Source organism: Asterias amurensis, chromosome 7 (assembly GCF_032118995.1).
Source record: "Asterias amurensis chromosome 7, ASM3211899v1".
In the NCBI taxonomy this organism is placed as follows: Eukaryota; Metazoa; Echinodermata; class Asteroidea; order Forcipulatida; family Asteriidae; genus Asterias; species Asterias amurensis.
In genome coordinates this window covers 17,287,272-17,311,271 of record NC_092654.1, presented here as the reverse complement: position 1 = coordinate 17,311,271, position 24,000 = coordinate 17,287,272, and the positions used below count along the sequence as shown (strand labels likewise).

The 24,000-nt window shown below is 39.3% G+C and overlaps 2 protein-coding genes across 2 annotated transcripts in view; one reads left to right on the top strand and one right to left on the bottom strand.

Moving 5' to 3' along the window:
* The window catches only part of LOC139939986 (uncharacterized), a 40,997-nt gene extending 31,388 nt beyond the window's left edge, over window positions 1–9,609 (top strand). Inside the window, exons 15-18 of the mRNA XM_071936175.1 lie at window positions 2,155–2,293; window positions 2,817–2,993; window positions 4,381–4,472; window positions 4,964–9,609. Of these exons, the coding sequence (XP_071792276.1) occupies window positions 2,155–2,293; window positions 2,817–2,993; window positions 4,381–4,472; window positions 4,964–5,111 (556 nt within the window). The 3' untranslated portion in view covers window positions 5,112–9,609. The remainder of the gene's footprint in view (window positions 1–2,154; window positions 2,294–2,816; window positions 2,994–4,380; window positions 4,473–4,963) is intronic.
* Window positions 9,610–9,762: 153 nt separating this feature from the next.
* On the bottom strand, window positions 9,763–23,719 carry LOC139939579 (uncharacterized). Its single transcript, XM_071935588.1, has 8 exons — window positions 22,338–23,719; window positions 21,430–21,734; window positions 20,831–20,963; window positions 20,237–20,406; window positions 13,181–13,367; window positions 12,390–12,694; window positions 11,350–11,482; window positions 9,763–10,730 (listed from the first exon to the last, which is right to left on the bottom strand). The coding sequence occupies exons 1-8, from the start codon at window positions 22,513–22,515 to the stop codon at window positions 10,555–10,557; spliced, it is 1,587 nt and encodes a 528-aa protein (XP_071791689.1). The 5' UTR covers window positions 22,516–23,719; the 3' UTR covers window positions 9,763–10,554.
* Window positions 23,720–24,000: the final 281 nt, after the last annotated feature.

The following is a 24,000-nucleotide window of genomic DNA, read 5'->3' as shown; positions in this document are numbered from 1 at the left end:
GATCCAATGTCACACGAAACGAAATTGGGCCCCTGGCAGCCGGCCGCATATTGGACACCACAACAAAACACGGTACAACAGTACAGTACAGCTAGCTGTCAGTGGTACAGCACGAAACGAAATTTGGCCCCTGGCAGCCGGCCGCATATTGGACACCACAACAAAACATGGTGTAGCTGTCAGTGGTGTACAGCACGTGGGTGACCGGCCGCGTACGTTTACAACACGTTTTACACTACGGACAGACTGCGAATGAAAACTGCATCAAAACATGGCGTCGACGTCAGGCAGTTCTTCGTGCGGTAACATGAACAAATTGTTTAGATTGAAAACAGAAAAGTGCCTCCATCAGCCAGCCAAGTTGAAGCTAGTAAACATCGATGTCAGCAAGACATTTCTCAATATTTTCGAAGATCACCATGGGCCAAACTTTTATCACGTTTGTGCTCAATGTTCGACGTCCCAATGTGGAGACTGGCACAAAAAAAAAAGCATTTGTATCAGTTTTCAAAGAATCATGCAACATTGCGTGAAACCTTTTTTTTTGCTAGTTACTTTGCAAGTATTAAAATGTGACCATGCTAAAAATCTAGCATTATAAAGCCACATGTTTTGGGCCACAGAAAATTTGTAATTTGTTGTCCTCTGAAATGATTGGACAAAGAGGTTTACCGTTTATGACAAGAAAACCATTGTCAGACTTGTAATAATTGAAGACATATTCTAATTAGTTTCAGCGCCGTCGTCCTTACGGACCCAGGAAATGCTAGGCCTGTAAGCTTTTGTATCAGTTTTCAAAGAATCATGCCACATTGCGTGAAACCTTTTTTTTTGCTAGTTACTTTGCAAGTATTAAAATGTGACCATGCTTAAATCTAGCAATATGAGCCACATGTTTTGGGCCACAGAAAATTTGAAATTGATTGTCCTCTGAAATAATTGGACAAGAAGAAAAAGGTTCGCCGTTTATGACAAAAAAACATTTGACTTGTAATAACTGAAGACATATTCTAATCAGTTTCTGAAAGTGGATAAAAACAAAGAGAGACGCCTGCAGTTAACTTGTTATGGTAGACAAGTGATTCTGCCGTTGAAATAAAACATACAGTTCAAGTTTTCAATTCCAATTTTCATTGTTGTTTTATTAGTGATTTGTTTCTTCGGAGTATGATTACCCATCAGACACTAGTTGAACTGGCCATCGGGAAGCTTTTGAGTTGTTTTGAAGTATATTTAAACTACCCAGAGACTCACAACACACATTCAGATCAGATCAGGCTGACATTCAAAATAATAAGTTTGACCCTCAAAAGTGTTTATTCATTTTGCTATATTATTTTGGGGAAAATGTGAGTTGTGAGTTTCGGCTCTGTTGTTAATGTTATGGTACACCTTGCACCACTGAGCCTACTGAGTGACATCATTTTCACCCAGCAACCCGGAGGTTCGTCAGTCTGGGTAAAGTGCAAGTAAGTGTACAACAATGGAATGAAAAATGTGAACAAAATAACCACACCTCAAATTGAAAGTTGGTAAAACTGATGTCAGCATTTAAAACATGGCCCTGATTTAATGGTAAGATAAAAAGTTTCCTTGTAACTTCTAAAGCGCTTGCAACTTGACCTATGTTATGTTTTTCTAAAACAACTTATAAACTTTTATATTTTACCACTTTCCAACATGAGGGTTTATAACTTGATGAGTCGAACAAGGTTAGTATAATTCATGGTAACGGGTTTAAAATATTAACAAATAACTCAAAATTCAAGAACTTAAAAATAAAAATAAAATTACAAAATAAAATTATTTTCCTACCTACCTACCTGGAATTTTTTAGGGCCGTTACCGTAAACACAACATTTATTTTGTTTGGCCTTAACTCCCGATTGTTCCCATTGACCCCCCGTTTTTTTCCATTGACCTCTAATTAGTCCCAATTCCATAATGCTGTGTATTCCTGATAGGGGTCTTTACATCTTTATATTGATTTTGAATTCTAGGCTTGCATTTCATGCTATTTCTATTTATTTTTATGTGAATCGGCCAATGTACTTTTGTTTGGTATCAAATATTGTTCATCATGTTCAGGTACCAGTAATTGATAAATTTGTTGTCGTGCTCATAATTTAACCGTCCACTGATTTATATTTCCAGGAGTTTCAAAACAAGGAAATCGCTTCATGTACACACAAGTACAGCTCACGTGATGATCCCTACCTACAGAGGCCTGTGTGAATGGGAGAATTGTGATAACATTCAGAGGCAGAGATGGTCCTGTGTAAGCCATATACTGGTAAGATCCTTTCACCGTCCCAACAAAGTCCTTTTGAGCGAACCACTCCTAACAACAATGTTGTATTCGTTGTTTACTATAAGTTTTTGCTCTTCTTGTTCAATTTTTTAACATTATTTTTATTGTCACTATGTACAGTGTGCTGAGATAATTGTATGTGGTGCACTTTAAACAATAATTTATTAGATTAGACTAGATTAGTATAAAACATTGTGAAAAACAGCTCCGTCTGAAGTACAGAGTTTTCAAAAAAGGAAGTTATTTTCAACGAATTTGATTTCGAGACCGAGACCTCAGAATAAGGTCTCGAAATCAAGCATCTGAAAGCACACAACTTCCTGTGACAAGGGTGTTTTTCTTCCATTATTATTTTGCGCCTTTGATGACCATTTGAGTTCAATTTTTCACAGGCTTGTTATTTTGTGCATTTTTTGAGATACACCAAGTGAGAAGACTGGTTTTTGACAATTAGAAATAGTGTGCAGTGTCTTAAATGCTACTTTCCGTGATTCTTCGCTTACAGGACAAACACTGTACAGAGCAGGCGCTGCGGGCAGCGGCTGAGAGACGCCAGGGGGCTTCAACACCATCATCAACCAGTGCGTCAGGGACACTCCCAACCCCTATCCTGTACAATGCACACACTGCCTACCATGCCATTCGCAGGAGTCTCCACACACCTTCGCTCAAAGACCTCTTGGTATGTACCTCAGGCAAGAGCTGCCAACTCTCCTTGATTCTGCAGAAAGTTTTTTGAATAGACCCCTTGCATAGCGTGATACACTACACTGACCCGCACGTTTTCACGCACAAATAACAGCTATCGTCCAATCATTTGCCTCCTTTGACCCCAGTGAGGGCGTTTTTTGAGCGCGTGACTACACATGCAAGGGGTCTCTATCAACAAATCTGTCCATGTAATAGATGTTAAAAAAAAAAAAAAAAAAAAAAAAATCTGTCCATGTTTTGATGGGGTGGATTTCACAAAGAGTTAGGACTAGTCTTATCTCGAGTTAGGACTAGTTACTCGTCCTAACTTAGGACTATCCATGCAATTTGTATATCTCCTAACTTTTTGTGAAATCGACCCTTGATTATGGAAACTTTGTTCTTGTTATGTTGAATTTAATTCTAGATATCTCTCTGATTGTGGAAACATTTTCCTTTTATGTTGAATGTAATTCTTACTATTCCCTGATTGTGGATACATTTCCCTATTATTATATTGAATGTAATTCTAAACTATCTCCCTGATTGTTTGTACAAAATCTCCTTGATTGAGAAGTACAAATTTGGCAGCTTTGCTCAGTAGAGATGCTCTTTTGTTGAAGGTTTATTTTTGTCTTGATTTTGAATTTGCTTAAATTTCAAGCCTCTAAAAATCATATTGTTTGTAGATGTTCAAATTTTGTATTCATTCATTGCTGACCTGTAATTTCTCGTTCTTGTTTACTGTTCATTTGTTGTGACTGTTTTGTAATTAACTGCTTTCATTGTTAACAGATTGTGCATTGAGCCTCGGTCTCAGTCCTTTTAGGGAATTTTTTTACAGGTGTCTTCCTCAAAACCTTAGAAAACATTCTCGACTCTATGCAAACGCTAGGGACCCATATCTCTACAAACTTTTCTTCTTTATGAGTCCTTTCACAGTTTCATTAACTTTCCATACATATTCATACGTTTGACAGGCCTTTCTCATATAATTGTCTTTTATAAAAGGAGTAGTAAACTTTGATTTAGGCTTCACTGTAAAGGTCTTAAATGTTATGGTTTTCTTAAGTATTTAAATATTGATTTTAGTGAATATTTTCAGTGCTTTCTAATTTATTTTTTTATTATTTCTATTAGTGGCGGTTAACCGCTGTTGATTATCAACAAATAAATTTAAATGATTACAAAGATAAAAGTAATAATAATCCTTGAATGTATAGTAACAATAAATATGAATAAGTATAATGATAAATAAGTAACGTGTATATAGTAAACTAGTAAGTGTCTCTAACGTTTTTTACAAATAATGGGTATAAGATTTTAACTATTTAGTGAAATTCCATTAATTTTTCTATCGTGGCTTCTGACAATTGCAGGGTGAGTCTGAAGGGCCAGTGACCAAGAGCATTCGCATTACGGCAGCCCTTGTGCTGAAAAACATGGCCACATATTCTGCTGATGCCAGGAGGTATGTTGATGAAACTCAATTTATATAGAATTTTATACTTATTGCTTTCTTCAATGTCCCGACTTCAAGACATTCTTGTCAAAGCGTTGTGGAAAAGAAAATTCTTTGAGACGCCACTATATGTGGCAGAGGGTGTTCCCCCCCCAAAAAAAAATTGTCCCAATAATTGAGCACACTATTTTTGTTTTGTACAGAATCCCCCTAACATATCCCTTCCCTTTTCTTAAAATGTTTAAAGAAATCCTGAGATTTTCAGAACACAATGAAGACATTTTAAGAGGAGACCCCACTTTTAGGAGTAAGAAAGTGTCATAAGATTTTGAGTTTTTAACGGCCGTTTAAAAAGGATCTGGATAAGAGTAAGAAATACAACAACTTTAATAAAAGGTGATGCTTTATTAGCAATTGTGCAACTTATTTTGGAGTGTTTTCTATACCCAGCATAATTTTCTCAAGCTTTTTATAATTTGTCTCTTTCTCCTGTCCTGTAGTTTGCTTCGTCGGCATGAGGTCCACCTTGCCAAGTTAGCCATCAGCAATGCGGAAGCCTCTTCAACATTAGCCAAGTGTGTTGGTGAACTCAACGACGAGAGACACCTGGAGTACGATGACCTCTCGGATGATTCCTCTGACTCTTGACCCCAAGATCACCGTCAACGAGCCTCCCCCTCTCCACTACCCCCTTTGAAGAGCCTGCGAAGCTGACTCATTTGTCTACCGTGAACTTTCACGATTAGGTGTGTGTGCAGCAAGAAAGAGTCTTGCTGACTGTGCTTCACAAAAAGAAACCTGTGTCTTCATATGACCTTTGACCTCAGATGCCCCATATCTGTCTACCTGTAGCTGCTCCAGAGTGCTCAAGCTACTTGCAGAATGTTCACGCTCCAAGTCGATGATAAAACAATACATCTTGATTCTTGACTTGAGTGTTGAGATGCTGGGTTGATCTTGGACGTAGACCAGATCGGGCATACTATGTGAACGATTTCAAATTTAGCCTCTCATCAGTGGTCAACTAAACTTCATTTCATGCAGCCAACTCTACGTAGCGGCAGGATTTATTTCCAGTACCGGCAGTGTTTCTTCTTTTTGTTTTGTTTTTCAATCATTGGATATACATTACTTTTGTTTTGAGTTACTTTTAGGAATGCAGTTTGTGAATCGTAGAATAGGACACCAAGACTTTAGTTGCTCATAAAAGGTGCCTTTGACCTGTCGTTCGATGGTCTCAAATCCATAGCTAAGCATCACAGTTGTAGTGGGGGGAATTTTGAATCTAGTTTTAGTGTACTTTGACACCTAAAGAGGGTATGCGCGATACAACTACACCACCAACAAATGGAGTGTGCTAGTGTTGCAGAGCTTTTGTTGTGTGAAAGCAATCGTTGGCAACTACTGCACCAAATGGACAAGGCACCAACTAAGGTGTAATTGTTTTGTGTGGTGTCTTCAACATGCAATATCCATGGAAGAAATTGTAGAAATAAGAGGCTGATAGTAGTCGAATTGGCATGGAATTAAGTAACTCTCGAGTCAGATTTTGTTTTTGTTTTTTAAATGAGTATTAATTTATTTCTCGATCTCAATGCACTCCTTTCAGAATTGCACCTTTCAAAATGTAAAAAAATTTTTTTGTTGTAAATCTTCCTTTTTTTTGTTTCATTTAAAAATTTAGGCTATAGGGAAAGAGACTGCCAACAAATATACTTTGTTGTATAACACATAGGATGCATCAACTAAAGCAACTATGATTTTGGCTTTGGTGTTAAAACCCCTATGCAAAATCCTTGTATCAGGTGATTGACTTGTTTTATGCCATGGGTGAATTTCCCAATTTGAGTATTACAACTCTGCAGTTGGGCTTTGTTAATGGGCCTGCCGGTGCCCTCGGGAAATCCTTCCCCTGTAGATTCTTGAGCTGGTGGCGGTTGATTCAAAATAAGGTGCTACCAGACGAAATTTGTACACAGTTCGCCATGTGGGGGGGGGGGACGGAATCTCCTGCCCACACACCAGCTAGAGCTCTAACTAGCTCTGTGACCAAAATAAGGAAGTGTTAATTAGTGCCAGAAATCCTCATTCCAAAATTGATGTCCTTTTGCAGAGGTTTCTTGTCGGCTTGCCATTGACGAAAGGGACTCTAGCTGTGTTTGGGATTTTACCAGGCCACAAACGTCAATAACACTGGTACATTCTGGCCCTCTATGAGAAGTTTACCTTGGGTTGAAAGAGTAAGCGTGGGTAAAACAATGACCGTAAAGTGGCCAACCCGCTTTGTAGGGGGAGGGAGGATAAGGGGGTTTCCAAAAACCTAATTGTTATTGTCTAATTTTCTCCATTATGCAGGTCCACAATCTTTCAATAGACAGTCTAAGACCCCTTGCATATGACGTCACAATCTCAAAACAGTCCCCTCACCGATGAGGTAAATGAAGACCTATCTTTGGCTGAGAGTTGTGATCTGCCCCTATATTGCCTCATTGAGGGCGCTGTTTTAACAGTTTGGCGTCATATTGGAGGGGCCCAATAGTTTGTTGGAACTAAACCGGTTGAGTATGTGTGCTCCATCCATGAAACCAATGTTGTGTCATCCCTGTACATCAACCATTTTGAATAATTTATTAAGCACTATGCCCATCGTTACGTGGCCTTTTATCTGGACCAAATGATAGGGCAGGGAGTCCTTGATGGTCTCCTGCGCTATTATAGCAAATATTATAGAAATATTGTGTAATGAACATTTTTTCAAAAGGTTGTAAATAAGTTGTCTTTTTGTACACCCATGTTAATACATTGTACTATAAGATTGGAATACGTTATTTTATGAATCATGTCGCTGAGGAACAAGAAAAGGGATAGCGTTTGCTCTCTTCGGGATAGATTGAAAGAGTTCATTGGCAAAATTTTCAGTTCACCGCGGCGTCAGAGTTCCCCAATTAAAAATACTGTAACTCAAGTGAAAAAGGTTCACAAGGGACACCCAGATAATTAAGCATGCAAAAGTAATCATTTAGTTGCCTTCAACCTGTGTACAATTAGACACCAGCATCAGGTGGATATGTCTACCTAGAAATTGTCACTCACAATTTTTTTTTACTACAGCCACAAAAACTGAAAGATGAATGACTATCCACTCATTGCCCAATTTCACGGAAAAGACTTCTATTTGCTTGATGGGGCGCCCAGGCATGATATTCAGACTATTTGATTCTGATTTCCGATTTATTTATTTTTTATTTTATTTTTTTTCTCATGGGAAAAATTCAGCTTTGATTAAAAAACCCTAAATAATCCGTTGAACCCTACCTACAGCTTTATGAACACGTAGTTCAGCCTAGGCATGTGTTTGATATTATCCTCTTCATTTTCCCCGAGGACCAAATATCAAGCCTGGGGCGCCATTAGTGCAGAGTTCTGTTGTGTAGCCCCGTGAAGTTATGTGTACACTGCTAAAATGGGGCGTTGAAAGTGACACCATGGGTGGATCTAAATTAACATCGTAGGGTTTGAAAAATAACACCGGCCAATCTCGGTGGTCTAGTTGGTATGACACTGCTCTAGAGTTGCAAAGGTTGTGGGTTCGAATCCCACCAGAGCAATATGCCTGTGATTTTTTCCACAGAACTCGGGTAAGTGTCGAGTATACAGTGCTGGCACACATCAGTGTATGGGTAAAAACCAAAATGAATACCAATGTTATTGTTCTGCCAAAAATTAGTGTTATTTAAACACCTATGATGTAACTTTTGAACCTTCTCCGTATCCACATCTGACAACACCCACAGTGTCCATTTTAACACCCCAGGTTTTTTGTCGGTGAAGCGACTACTGATTGTGGTGGTGTTTGAATTTCAAAACAAGATGTTGGTAAGCGTTTCAAAGTACACATTTCTTCTCAAACTCAGAAGACGACAATAAAATGCATCCTCACACCATCTTTCATAGGACACTTCAAACTATAGTAGGGCCTTTTTCGTAACCACGGCTTCGGCTTCAGGTTTCGTCTCGTCTGAAACCCTCGGCACGTACGCAATTGTCAAAACTGCGAGGCCAAGCTAACCTGAGCCGAATCAAAAGCCAAATCCAGTCGTTTTGAAAAGGGCCTATGTCATGTTTATTCTAAGACAGGAAATACCCTTTAACTCATTAGGAACCAATTACAAAATGTACATACGTTTGATGCGATTATACCAGTTTACAATTTTGGAAGTTTTAAAATAAGGTCAGTTTTAGTCACAATCTATCCGTTTTCTTAATGAACTGAAAGTAATGTTTGTATTGTACTTTCCAGTGTTCCAGAATGATCAGATTTCAGGGGATTTGAGCTTTAAAAAAAAAACATCAAATTTTCAACAGTAAATTCAAATCGATTTAGAGTGGAACTAGATGGCACCGATCTCGTTTTAATACCGAGTCCACCATGAGAGTTCTCAGTTTGACCACAGTACTTTGTGACTAGCAGATTAGTAATAGGGAAAAAACTCAGGTCTCTTTAATGTTTTATATAGTGTATAGTTTAAATTATTATAAGAGTGTAATGTACGATTTTAGGTCCGAGAAACAAGCGTTATTGTTATTTGTTTTATTTCTGTTAGTCAATAGACCTTAGTACTGATTGTGTAACAGTCTTGTTTGGCACTTTGCAGTAGACAGGGAAAACGTTTCTCTGCACAGGGTCCAATTCACATTGACCCGCTTAAGCACAAATGAGTAGCTTAGCACAACAAAATTATGCATACCAGAATAAGGCTATCAGCCAAAGTACAATTTCACATGTACAATTTGTGACTGGTATCCCGCTCATTTCTGCTTAGCAAACAATATTGGTAAGCAATATTTTCTGCTTTAAAGCAGCTCTATGAAATTGGGGCCAGCTGTCAGAAATGCAGTACTCGGTTATTACACGTCAAGGCAGGAAACAACCGTGATGTCATCGGTACAAGGGTCTATTGTGGTTTCGCGTTAATGAACTTGGTCTCAACAGGCTACGCTTAGTAAGGATGTGGTTACCCAATCTTACTTAATATTATAATTTATATGAATAACTTTGACAGTTATTTCAATAATTTGATGTCCGGAAGACTTGAAAATGAATAAATAGTGCGTTCTGTTTTCCCTTTAGAAAGTTAAAACACAATTATGCTCCATGTGCTCTTTTTTTCTTGTTGAATTTTCGTTTGAGATTTGGCGCCTTTTTGTTTTAATAGACTGTAATGAAATCGTTAACGGCTGGATCCCTTTAACTCAAACGAAACGAATTGAACTTAATTGAGATTTGTTGATAGTGTTTAAATAGAACCTCCTACTTGTTTATGGGTGGATGGGGGTGGTAGCAGACTTTGGTGTACATACTGAACATACAAATAGTAACGTCTGTTAATTGTTATGTGGGGCAGATTAAGGTCGGTTTGGCAGTGTTTTGTTGGATTGGCGTTTTATACTCTTTTTGATAAACTTTGACCTCCGTACAGGACAGGTACAAATCTCTACATCTTGTCTTTTTCATAATGGTGACCGGTTGAACACAACTTGCATTGCTCGTGTTGACCGAGGTACCATGTCACATTTTCTTTTTCTACGTAGATGATTTGATAGTATAAATCAACTTTTAAAAGTTGATTGAATAATTATACAATTCGTTGATTACAAAAAGATATTTTTTGTTTGTTCGTGTGTAGTATTCTTTCCATATTTCTGTTGTGTGAAAAAAAGAAACTATTATTGTAAGTTATATGAAGAGAAATGACAAATTGTGTTCAGTTTTCTTTTCTTGAATAAATACATTCTGCTTGGTTAACAATGACTATGTTGACACTGACTTTTATTTTATACCATCATCATCGGTAGTATACCCTGTAGAGACTCACGTTTATGGACCGTCACGATAAAATAAAAAATGAAATGTTGTCTTCCCTGTGTCAAGTAGAATACATTACATACAAGAGAGGCATAGCAACAGTAGACAAGGAAACAACGTATTGTGTATTGACTAAATTAATATTGTACGCAGTAATATTGTATTAAAACCTTTTTAAGGTTTGGGCATGGTTCCCGTTTAAGTCTCAGCCGGATTATCAGACGTTCAGGCAACTGGTTTGCTAGCCTTGATGACAATTACCTGGTTGGGTAGTTGGACAAGTCCGACTTGAGATTTGTCCTCCCATCTTGACAGCATCCAGTGCCACAGGTCGTCGAGGAAGGCATCCTGGTGAATATCCGGGATCTGCGCAGTTAGTCCGAACACCGTCTTAGAAAGTACTTAAGAGAAAAGAAAACAAACAAGGCAACAAAAAACAGAATCAAGTCATGACGTATAACATTCATTCATTTAGATGAATTATTATTATGTTACTTTTGCTTATGAATATGGAAAAGAAGAAGGCACAATTTGGGGTGAAAACGTGATGAGTGCTGCATGGCATTTTCTAAAACATATGTACTAACCCTAAACAGGGTTGACATTAATTAAAGGCAGTGGACACTATTGGTAATTACTCAAAATAATTATTGTCAAAACCTTTCTTGGTGACGAGTAATGGGGAGAGGTTGATGGTATAAAACATTGTGAGAAACGGCTCCCTCTGAAGTGCCATAGTTTTTGAGAAAGAAGTAATTTTCCCCGAATTTGATTTCGCGACCTCAGATTTAGAACTTGAGGTCTCGAAATCAACCATCTAAACGCATACAACTTCGTGTGACAAGGGTTATTTTTCTTTCATTATTATCTCGCAACTTCGATGACCGATTGAGTTCAAATTTTCACAGGTTTGTTATTTTATGCATATGTTGAGATACACCAACTGTGAAGGCTAGTCTTTGACAATTACCAATAGTGTCCACTGCCTTTAAGTGATTAGGCAAACCATATAACACTTACACTTGATGACGCTTTCTGATACCGGTTCAGCTACTTGAAGATCAGAACATACGTTCGTCCAGCCACATTGATGGAATACATCCTTAGTTTCTTCAACTGATCGGTTCCAAGGATGCATTAAGTATACACACTCCTAAAGTAAATGAACCAAATACAATTGTTAATCAATACTGAACAGAATAATCATCTAGAATAATCATCAGGACAATCCGAACCGAATTAACAGCAACCGAACTAGGCGATAACACAAAATGAGGTACAAAAACTGTTGATTTGAATTTAAATTGACCTTTCTTCGTTGTGGTTAAAGACATCGGACACTGTTGGTAATTGTCAAAGACTAGTCTTCTCATTTGGTGAATCTCAACATATGCATAAAATAACAAACCTGTGATAATTTGAGCTCACTTGGTCGTCAAAGTTGCGAGATATTAATGAAAAAAAAAACACCCTTGTCACACCATGGTCAAACGAAGTTGTGTGCTTTCAGATGCTTGATTTCGAGACCTCAAATTCTAAATCTGAGGTATCGACATCAAATTCCAGGAAAACTACTTCTTTCTCGAAAACTATGTTACTTCAGGGAGAGCTGTTTCTCACAGTGTTTTATATACTGTCAACCTCTCCCCATTACTCGTTGCCAAGTAAGGTTTTATGATAATAATTATTTTGAGTAATTACCAATAGTGTCCAGTGCCTTTAAGAATGAACAATAACAGCCTGCAGTGTATACATTGTCATGGTAACATGCACAGTTGTGCCAATGTCACCATGAATCTATAAATATTTTCAGTATTTGTATAAAAATAAAAATCCAAGCTGATTTTGACACCAAGCTTTAAAGATAATAATGATGTCTGTATACTTGCGAGCATGGTCACTCGCAATGCATACACTGCACAATAGCACACAAGGACTAAACGCGTGTACCAAAATGGAAATCAAGATCAGTGGGTTACAGGTGGTGATGACCATTATAACATGATTTGCAGCTGCTTCCCCCCCCCCCTACCCCACACTATTAGTGTATTATTACATACCTTTAAGTAACCCTTCCACGTGGTGTGACTTTGTAAGAACTGCATTCCCCCTTTAAACACCACTTCGTCATTGAGGCTAATTAAGAGAGCTTCGCCTCCCGGTTTCAGACACGTCAAAATGCTCCTCAGTGTCTTCAGTTGGTCAGGAATCCAGGTAAAGGCGAAGAAGCTGACGACTTTGTCGAATTTTTCCCGCCATTCGGGATTGTCTCCGACTGTTTGTGCGTCCCACACAGCGTAGTTTATATTAGTTGCTGAGTTGTTGGTACGAGCAGTAGCAATCATTTCTTCCGAAAGGTCGATACCTTTTCAAAAGTTATTCACAAAGGAGAACAAATATTGAAGAAATTTGAGAATCATAACTGCACTTTAATTACTGCGTTGTAGGTCAGATTGGTAATTACTCAAAATAATTGTCAGCATAAAAACTTACTTGGTAACTCTGTCCTTCCTCTATGGTAACAAGCAATGGAGAGCTGTTGATCGTATAAAACCTTGTGAGAAACGGATCCCTCTGAAGTAACATAGTTTTCGAGAAAGAAGTAATTTTCCACGAAATTGATTTCGAGACCTCAGCAAGCACACAACTTCGTGTGACAAGTTTTCTTTTCTTCCATTTTTATCTCGCAACTTCGACGACCAATTGACTTCAAATTTTTACAGGTTTGTTATTTTGTGCATGTTGGTCTTCGACAATTACCAAAGGTGTGCAGTGTGTTTTTGGAATAAAAACCACGTTTTTATGCCGAGCTATGGGTGTGTGAATATAGAGCAGTTATCGAAGTCCATACCTGTTACTCTTTTGACTTGTTTGGCTATGGCTTTAGTCTCATTACCGGTTCCACAACCCACGTCCAGTACCTCATCGTTGGGCTGGAATGCCAGCTTACTAATATTCCTCATTATGACGCCATGCTGGATAAAATGGCCGTCTTCTTTGTTATAGTCGCTGGTGGCTGAAAAATTCATGATGATACTTCAACTCCTCCTTCACTCTGAGGGAATCTGAAAAAGGCAAGGTTTTTTCCGTATTGATTGATTAATATACATTAATTCTCCGTCATCCAGGCAAAAATTGAAAATATTGTCAATTTTCAATATTCATTAATAACTTATTCCATAAAGAATGCATGTTGTCCATATTTTAAGGTAAACGAACGTGTACTATACAGATAACATGTGCAATGTCCAGTGATCGATTTTAACCCTTCCAATACGCACTACAAGCCAGTCCCTTTCCTTCACCCCTCCCCTTTTTGCCCCCCTGTTCATGGTTACCCCTTGCTTTTTTCTGTATGCTTTCTAACCCCATTTATGTATTTCCACTTAACTGCTTATGTTTCACTTAGTTATCTGTTCATGTTTGTTGAGTTATCATTAAGCCTTCGAGACAGACTCTGCGAGGGTCGAAACTTCAGGCCATTGTACTTATACCATGGAATGACCCGCAAAACCGCAGAGTAACAAAAGAATACTCTGACAATGTCCCTGTCTGACCATTGGAAAAAGATCGGAGACCTCAAGCTGGCTGGACGGCCGATTAACGAGCAGGATTAGATATCTTTGTACAGAAGGTGTGGTACCGCCTCTCTGCACCGTTGCCTTCGTGTAAAGTTGAATCATTGGAGACAACAATTGTGAATATACACGTTTTCATTGACCGTTTGTGGCGTTTCACGGAAATATCATGGCATATTTTTACATTCTTTCCTGTTGCAAGCGGTGGTTCAAAATTGTGGTAGTAGCACACGAGGGTGGTTGGTATTCAATTGTGTTTTTCGATTTGGTGGGCGAAAGTGTACACAATTTTTATCAGGTCTCAAAAAAGTTTTGTTTTTTCTGTATTATATCCATACGACATACGACACCATAGTTGAGTGAAGAATCATGGAGGCGGGAAGAGAAGGAGCTCGAACGAAGGGACTTCAAAAGTCGAGCCCGTGGTACCGCAGTCGTTTATAACGACACCTCGTAATCACCCACATACCTTTATACAGACAATGGGCGACCTGGCGTATGTGAGTTTGCGCGTGCGCACTTGGTTCTTCACTCAACTATGGTGTCGTATGTCGTATGGATATAACACAGAAAAAAATTTTTTGTTGAGACCTGATAAAAATTGTGTACACACAATTGAATACCAACCACCCTCGTGTGCTAATACCCAAATTTTGAACCACCGCTAGTGACCGGAAAGTCACAAAAAATGTAAAAATATGCCATGATGTTTCACTGAAACACCACAAACGGTAAATGAAAACGTGTATAATTTATTCACAATTCTTGTCTCCAATGATTCAACTTTACACGAAGGCAATGATGCAGAGAGGCAGTACCACGGGTTCTGTAAAATTAATGTGAAGCCATCATGGAAAATGTTTTTACCAACCCCCATCATCCAGAATCACTTACATTTCAAGTCACCTGCCTGCTCGCACCAAAGCTTTGTTTCACGCTCCCTCTCGCAGTTTTCCCCGCCTTTTGGACACCTTTTCTCCAGCGATTAGTAGGGACTCCGCCGTACGCTACCACCCCTAGTTTCTTTTCTTGCGTGACCTCGAACTGTCCTTCAATTCAAGCAATTTCCTTTGCATATTCTGTTCTTCGTCAGCCTTTTTGGTCATGCGCTCTGGGCCTATGAAGTGTAGTGTTAGTCTTTTGTAGTTTTGTATTAAACTTTTCATTGTCTGGATGGACCGCACGTCCTGTCAATGTTCTTTGCTCTGTGCGGGGCTGCATACCTGCAGTAATGTTATACGAAATACGTCCCACGAGGGACTTTGAGTGACCAGAAGAGCGACCCCGAGGCCGAAAGCCGGTGGAAATAGGCCCCTCTTTTGGCCACTCACAGGCTCGAGGGGGGATAGACGTACACTAGTTACCGAATTATGCTAATCAATAAAAAATGTGTTTTATAACACAGCTCGGTCTAATGTGAAATAACAACAGAAAAAGGAGGTTTGTAGTTGTTGTTCACGGTTCAAGTCAAGAGAGGGCGCTGTTACCGTGGGAACTATAAAAGGCCGGATCCAAACTGGCGGCTACGGCCACGGCTACGGCCGGATCGCCTCGTCATCATGCATTGAAGTATAGGACGCCCTTAGCAACACCCCTGGCAACGGTCGTAGCCGCAGCCGTAGCCACCAATTCGGACACGGCATGGACCGTTCCGGCTTTCCACTAAGCTCCGCCCACCGCGCACGTGAACAAGACACGTATGTACAAACACTCCCAATGCCATTCTGCACGATTCTGCCGCGCGGGCCAAACATACGCGCACGCATGACCGAGTTTGTCCGACCACAATCATTGCTGTGATTGGTCAAATGGGTGAACGCGCTCAGTTTGATTGATAGGCCGGATCGGTCCATTGCCCGCTCTGGTACGAGTATTCCCGCAAAACACGCGCGCGATCATTAGCCTATATTAGTTCATCCCACGTGACCGTGTTTCAGCCAACCAGAATACAGAACGAGCAAGAGGTGTTTTGTTTTATAAACATAACATAACTGACATAGATCCTTGTCATTTGATTGGTGGAACTTACTTCACGTGACATTCACTGTTACTCCCATCCGCACCGGCGATCAAAAAGACCTATTCGCCCATGGGGAATAGCATTTCCCATTCAACAGTTAGGATCATCCTGGTTCCCAATGTTTTTGAGCAGTACAGCGCCGCCGCGCAGCTACTTAAACATAATGTTATAATTTTAAACTACATCAAATGACAAGGAACTATGTGTCAGTTATATTACACAAATATTGAGTGGATTTAATTCGTGGAATGGAAGGAATATTATCGCTCGAGCGAAATGGAACAGTCCAAATTTTACCTTGCGATAATTTTCCTCCCATTCCACTCCGAGCCTCTCAATATGTGTATATTAGCTCCCGAGGCGAAGCCGATGGAACTAGTTTGGTAACTAGTTTGTCAACTTCCAATACCGAGGGGAGCTCATCGACTAGTCACCCGAAATAAACCATGCTTTATTGTTTTACTTTATTGTTTTAGTACGGCGTGTGAATGAACGACCTCATCTTCATACATATTCAGTTACCGGAACAAAAGAAAATTATGAATGTGAAACAAAATGCACATAAGTTTGTTCATGTGTTGGATCGATGTTCGTGCGTGTCTACAAAACAGTGCCACGATCAATAGCGCCCGGGGGATGACGTCGCACAATGGTAGTGCGCATGACAAGTAGAATAGCTCCCGGGGCAACCTTGTACCCAGGGGTGATCGATCTTGCCGCGCCATTTTTTTCCCAGCATGCCTTGCTCGATCATAACCCCTGGAAGTGTAACTCCAAAATATCAAAATATATGGTATATTACAACTAATCCTGTGGTTGATCCGTTCTGTGCTGGATGCGAGAGATCAATGGTAATAAAAGTCATAAACTGAGGTTTCGAAATCAAATTCGTGGAAAATTACCTCTATCTCGAAAACTATGGCACTTCAGAGGGAGCCGTTTCTCACAATGTTTTATATTATAACACCCCTTGCAAGTATTCTGCCTGCTCATTGGTTTAGAGCGCGTCACATGACATGTCTTAGTTTTGCCAGACGACGGCCGTGTGATAGAGCGTCGGTTTGCCATGCGCTAGTCCGAAGACTAGCACATGGCGCCGTGCGCTAGTCCGACAGACTAGCACATGGCGTGCAGTACCCAGACGTCCGTTGCGTGTACTGGGATGATAAATTAATAGTCTGTAACCACTTCGGATTGCACGACACTACATGCAACACAGTAAGTAAAAGTGTTTGCAATCTGTATTCGCGTCGTCCGTGGATTGTAGCATTCAGGTCTGTAACTTAATAATAATAGTACAGTATTTAGAAATGTTTGGGGTGTTATAAAACAAATATTGACTGCTTTTACTCGTGCAATGATTAAAAACTATGACTCCCTCGGTGATCCCCGTAGCGTTCTATTTTCCCTCGGCTTCGCCTCGGGAAAATAGAACGCTCCGGGGATCACCTCGGGAGTCATAGTTTTAACCATAGCACTCGAAGCAGTCAATATTTGTATACCATCAACCTCTCCCCATTACTCGTCACAAAGAAAGGTTTTATGCTAATAATTATTTAGAGTAAATATATTGCTTTTTCTGTATTCTGGTTGGCTGAAACACGGTCACGTATGATGAACTAATATAGGCTAGTGATCGCGCGCGCGTGTTTTGCGGGAATAGTACCAGAGCGGGCACAAGTCTTGCAAATAGTGCCCGCGGTAACAGCGCCCTCTCTTGACTTGAACCGTGAACAAACTACAAAATTCCCTTTTCTGTTCTTATTTGACATGTTAAGACCGAGTTGTGTTATAAAACACATATTGACTGGCATAATTCGGTAACTAGTGTACGTCTATTCCCCCTCGGGCCTGTGAGTGATCAGAAGAGGGGCCTATTTCCCTCGGCCTTCGGCACCGGGAAATAGGTCGCTCTTCTGGTCACACAAATAGTTACCTCGTTGTCAGTCAATATGTGTATAATAGTGTTCACTGCCTTTAAGCATGCAAAACTAATCATTTAGTTGCCTTTAACCCGTGTACAATTATACACCAGCATAAGGTGGATATGTCTACTTAGAAATTGTCACTCGCAATTTTGTTTTACTACAGCCACAAAAACTGAAAGATGAATGACTATCCAATCATTGCCCAATTTTATGGAAAAGACTTCTATTTGCTTGATGGGGCGCCCAGGCATGATATTCGGACTATTTGATTCTGATTTTCGATTTTTTATTTTTTTTTCTCATGGGAAAAATTCAACTTTGATTAAACAATCCGTTGAACCCTACCTACACCTTTATGAGCACGTAGATCAGCCTAGGCATGTGTTTGATAATATCCTTTTCATTTTCCCCAAGGATCATCAAGCCTGGAGCACCATTAGTGCAGAGTTCTATTGTGTAGCCCCATGAAGTTATGTGTACACTGAAAAAATGGGGTTTAGAAAGTGACACCATGGGTGTTTTTACATTAGACACACCCAAGAGAGGATCCAAATTGACATCGTAGGGTTTGAAAAATAACACCGACTAATCTCGGTGGTCTAGTTGGTATGACACTGCTCTAGAGTTGCAAAGGTCGTAGAGTCGAATCCCACCCGAGTAATATGCCTGTGATTTTTTTCACAGAACTCGGGTAAGTGTCGAGTATACAGTGCTGGCACACATCAGTCTATATGGGTAAAAACCAAAATGAGTACCAATGTTGTTGTTCTGGCAAAAATTTGTGTTACTTAAAGGCAGTGGACACTATGGTAATTACTCAAAATAATTATTGGCATAAAACCTTTCTTGGTGACGAGTAATGGGGATAGGTTGATGGTATAAAACATTGTGAGAAACGGCTCCCTCTGAAGTGCCATAGTTTTCGAGAAAGAAGTCATTTTCAAAGAATTTGATTTCGAGACCTCAGATTTAGAACTTGAGGTCTCGAAATCAACCATCTAAACGCACACAACTTCGTGTGACAAGGGTGTTTTTTCATTCATTATTATCTCGCAAGTTCGATGACCGATTGAGCTCAAATTTTCACAGGTTAGTTATTTTATGCATGAGATACACCAACTGTGAAGGTTAGTCTTTGACAATTACCAATAGTGTCCACTGCCTTTAAACATCTCTGATGTAACCTTTGAATCTTCTCTGTATCTCTATCTGACAACACCCATGGTGTCCATTTTCTAACACCAGGTTTTTTTCAGTGGAGCTGGACTATAGACCTTTCCTTTGTTGATAAACAATCCGCCTTGGTTGGCATGGCCGGCCGAATGTTAGTAAAACATTCAATCGTATTAACATATGTTTTAACCTAATTCAACACTTTCTGCAAACTTCAAACAAACAAAATACCTCTTATAATTAGTTGTTTTATTTTAAACAAAATCAACAAATTTGGTTAAATCTTTACCAAAAATTGAAATTTTTTCTTGATTTGCACTTACGGCTTTCCATAGTTTTCCAATCTGGGTTGACAAATACTCGGGCTGTGACGTTGCAAAAGAAAGGTCGATAGACCTTTATTACGCTGTCTCCATCTTGGTCATGTTCCCTGTTTCCATTACAGTAATGAATACTAACATTCATTGGGCAAACATGGCACCCGACTATTATGTCGTCCAGGCTCAGTTTGGTTGCAATGAATTGGAATGAAGTAAAAATCAAGATGGCCACACCGTGATGAAGGTCTATTAATTGTGGTTGTGTTTGTCTTTTTAAACAAGATCATTTCAAAGTACACAATTCTTCACAAAATCAGAAGACAACAATAAAATGCATCCTCACACCATCTTTCGAAGGACACTTCAAACAACAGTATGTCACCCATTGGCTGTGTCATCTTTATTTTAAGACGGGACACACCCTTTACCTCCTTAAGAACCAATTACAAAATGTACATACATTGATGAGATTATACCAGTTTACAATTTTACAATTTTGGAAATTTTAAAATAAGGTCAGTTTTAGTCACAATCTATCCGTTTTCTTAATAACCGAAAGTAATGTTTATATTATACTTTCCACTGTTCCAGAATGTTCAGATTTGAGCTTTTAAAACAAAAACATCAAATTTTTAACAGTAATTTCAAATCGATTTAGAGTGGAACTAGATGGCACCGATCTTGTGTACAGTTTCAATTCTCTGGAGTCCACCATGAGAGTTTTCAGTTTGACCACAGTACTTTGTGACTAGCAGATTAGTAATAGGGAAACAAACTCAGGTCTATTTAATGTTTTATATAGTGTATAGTAATATTGTTTGTAAAACCTTTATAAGGTTTGGGCATGGTTCCCGTTTAAGTCTCAGCCGGATTATCATATGTTCAGGCAACTGGTTTGCTAGCCTTGATGACGATTACCTGGTTGGGTAGTTGGACAAGTCCGACTTGAGATTTGTCCTCCCATCTTGACAGCATCCAATGCCACAGGTCGTCGAGCAAGGCATCCTGGTGAATATCCGGGATCTGCGCAGTTAGTCCGAACACCGTCTTGGAAAACACTTCATGCAGTGAAGAAAACAAACAAGGCAACAAAAAACAGAATCAAGTCATTACGTATACTCAATCACACTTAAGCCCGGTTCATACTTCCTGCGAATGCGAATACGAAGCGAATTTGACGTGAATTTGACGTCACAACCCTCCTTTCGCAGCGATATTCGCAAGTGAGTTGAACACGGTTCAACTCAGTGCGAATTTCGTTACGAATTTGTGACGTCAACATTCGTATCGCATTCGCATTCGCAGGAAGTATGAACCGGGCTTTAGATGATTAGGTTAATTATGAATATATGTAAAGGCATATAGATTTAGAGAAGACTTACTTTGTGAAAGCGTAAGTGCTGCATAGCATATCCGAAAGCATGTGTAACCAAAACTAAACCGTTGAAGTAATTGTGTGATGATGCAAACCGAAACACTTACATTTGATGACGCTTTCTGGTGCCGGATCAGTTACTTGAAGATCAGAACAAACATTCGTCCAACCACATTGTTGGAATACATCCTTAGTTTCTTCAACTGATCGGTTCCAAGGATGCATTAAGTATACACACTCCTGAAGTCAATGAACCAAATTAAACTATTAATCAACAATGAACAAAATGGAATAAATAATTCTCCTCAATCGGTGATTTTTGGGGGGTTTTCAGTCGACATTTCTTCTTTGTGGTTTTGAAATAAACAATGCCAGTCATGGTTACATGCACAGTGCCAAAATGTGCAGAGAAATGGTTGAAAGTGGTCGGTCAACTCGTTTGAAAATGGAGAGTAATAGAGGATGAATGTATAATTAACTTCAGTATTTTGGAAAAAAAAATAAAAAATCCAAGCTGTTTTTGACACCAAGCTTTAAAGATAATAATTATGCCTGAATACTCTTGCGCACTCTCACTCGCATTGCATACCGCACAATAACACACAAGGAATGATGGGTACCAAAATGGCAATCAAGATCAGTGGGTTACATAATATTTCCAACTGCGTTTCCCCCCCCCCCACACTATTAATTCAATTTGCTATACCTTTAAGTAATCTTTCCACGTGGGGTGACTTTGTAAGAACTGCATGCCCTCTTTCAAAACTACATCTCGACTGACGCTAATTAAGAGAGCTTCCCCTCCCGGTTTCAGACACGTCAAAATGCTCCTCAGTGCTTTAAGTTGGTCAGGGATCCACATTAGTGTCAAGAAGCTGACGACTTTGTCAAATTTTTCCCGCCATTCGGGATTGTCTCCAACTGTTTGTGCGTCCCACACAGCGTAGTTTATATTAGTTGCTGAGTTGTTGGTACGAGCAGTAGCAATCATTTCTTCCGAAAGGTCGATACCTTTTCGAAAGTTAATCACAAAGGAGAAAAAAATGAAGAAATTTAAATATCATTACTGCACTTTAATAACCACTTTGTAGGTCAGTAAACCATCTGTAGGTCCGGTTACACCCCTATGTTATGACACGTGCACCGCTATGTTCCCCCATGTTTAGCTTTTATTTATTTATTTATTTATTTCCTTTTATTGTTTATCCTTACCTTATCTGTTATTTTTACTTATTTATTTTTTGTTCTTATTAGATATTTATTATTTACTTTTGGTTGTATAATTATCTGTTTTTAATATTGCTTTTTGTGTAATATATTATGTTAATCTATATTGTGTACCCCCAGATGTAGGGCAACAGATCTACGGATCACAGTATGTATTTGCTTTTGTTGACCCTTGCCCATCTCGGGGTATATTGTCAATGTATTTTGTTTTGTACTGTTATGGCAAATAAAATAATATAATAATAATAATAATAATGTATTTTCCCTAACTGGCCATTCCCCATAAATAGTGCCAATGAGCTGGACTCCCTCCGCTTCTTGGCCACCCAAGTACCTTAAGTGAAAATATGGGAGATATGGGGTGTCTAAATAATATAGAATCCCTACCTGTTACTCTTTTGACTTGTTCGGCTATGTATTTAGTCACATTACCGGTTCCACAACCCACGTCCAGTACCTCATCGCTGGGCTGGAATGCTAGCTTACTAATATTCCTCATTGTTAAGCCATGCTGGATGAAATGGCCGTCTTCTTTGTTATAGTCGCTGGTGGCTGAAAAATTCATGATGATACTTCAACTCCTCCTTCACTCTGAGGGAATCTGAATCAAGTCAAGAATGTTATTTCGTAATCATTAGTAAATATAAATGTATTTATGAATATTCTCCGTCATCAGGTAAATATATATTGAAAATTGTCAACTCATCAATAACCTAATCCATAAAGAATGCATGTTGTCAATATTTTGAGGTAAACGTACGTGTACTATATACAAATTGTTATCGTTTCTGTCCAATTTCTCTAAAAAAACGCAACGTTTAAAAAGTATACCTAAGGCCTATACGTATTTAAAGTCTCGATTTAAACCCCTACACGCTTACCTATTGCGTTTTTTTTCAAACTAAAGTCTAGCTTAATTTATGTAGCACACTAAACTCGCCCAGATCTGTTATTTCAGCTTGTACACTGTAGGGTCCACACTCAGGAAGTTTGCCTTGATGCATTAATAATTATTGTTATTACATACAAGGATGCTGAGAACACCTTTGACCTATATTGAAGGACGTAATGAAACCGTGTAATTTTGTGTTATTCACAGTTTTCGCTCCACCACTTTCCACGACGTGCCCATTTAAAATAACAATACTTAACTTGTTGATGTCCTCCCCTCAAGTCGGCGGCGCTCCCTTTACCTTTATAACGTAGTCTTGGTATCGATACGCTGCGTCCACAGACGACACAGAGTGAGACCGAGCTCAGCGTTTTCCGGGTTCTATTTCTATGGCGGTCACACACACAACCAACGTTCCGATTAAATGCACGGCAAACTGTACACGCTTGTATGATCGAACCAGCCTAACGCCAGCTGTTCGTGATCTATTAATGACATGCGTGAAGTCCACATACTTCCAATGGAGAGATGGATATTACAGACAGATTTTGGGAATCGCCATGGGGTCTCCTATTTCCCCAGTCTTAGTGAACATATTCTTTGAAGATTTTGAACATAAATTTTGAACAGAGAGCATATCCATGTAATGTTGGTGTAGAATTTGACTGCGTATAATTGAAACCTTTCAACCTGAACCTTTCAACCTTCAACCTTGCTGTACGCCGCCGAATGCTGGAGTCTGACAGAAAGAGACGAAGCCAGGCTAGATGCTTTTGACATGAGATGCCAAAGAAAGATCCTGCGTATTAAATGGACGCAACATACCACAAATAAGCATGTAATAACAATGACCTATGTATATTTGGTTTGCGGTAACACCATGTGTGTATCTATACTTGCCAAGTAGTACTTTATTCAGTCTCCTGACGATGACTAGCTAGTCGAAACGTAAATTGAGACCAATTCAGAACTGACTCCGAAGCAGTACAGTTAATTACGATCCTATAGACGATGTGACCTCTGACGTCACACGAAAACCATAACATGATTCGCGCGCATACCGCCGGGCAAAACCTTTGTGTTTTGGCAGCAAGCTAGAAAGTGTACGCAATCTTACTGTGACCGCCCGGCGAAACATGAAGTATAGAGTGTTTTGTC

What these genes read in the sequence shown, in the direction of transcription:
- LOC139939579 (XM_071935588.1), bottom strand. Translation starts at nt 22,515, where the DNA reads ATGAATTTTTCAGCCACCAGCGACTATAACAAAGAAGACGGCCATTTC. An exon ending in TCAAGGCTAGCAAACCAGTT is followed by an intron (nt 13,368 to 20,236) that starts GCCTGAACATAT and finishes AGGAGGAGTTGA; the next exon opens with AGTATCATCATGAATTTTTC. An exon ending in ATCAGAAAGCGTCATCAAGT is followed by an intron (nt 10,731 to 11,349) that starts GTAAGTGTTATA and finishes TTTTCTCTTAAG; the next exon opens with TACTTTCTAAGACGGTGTTC.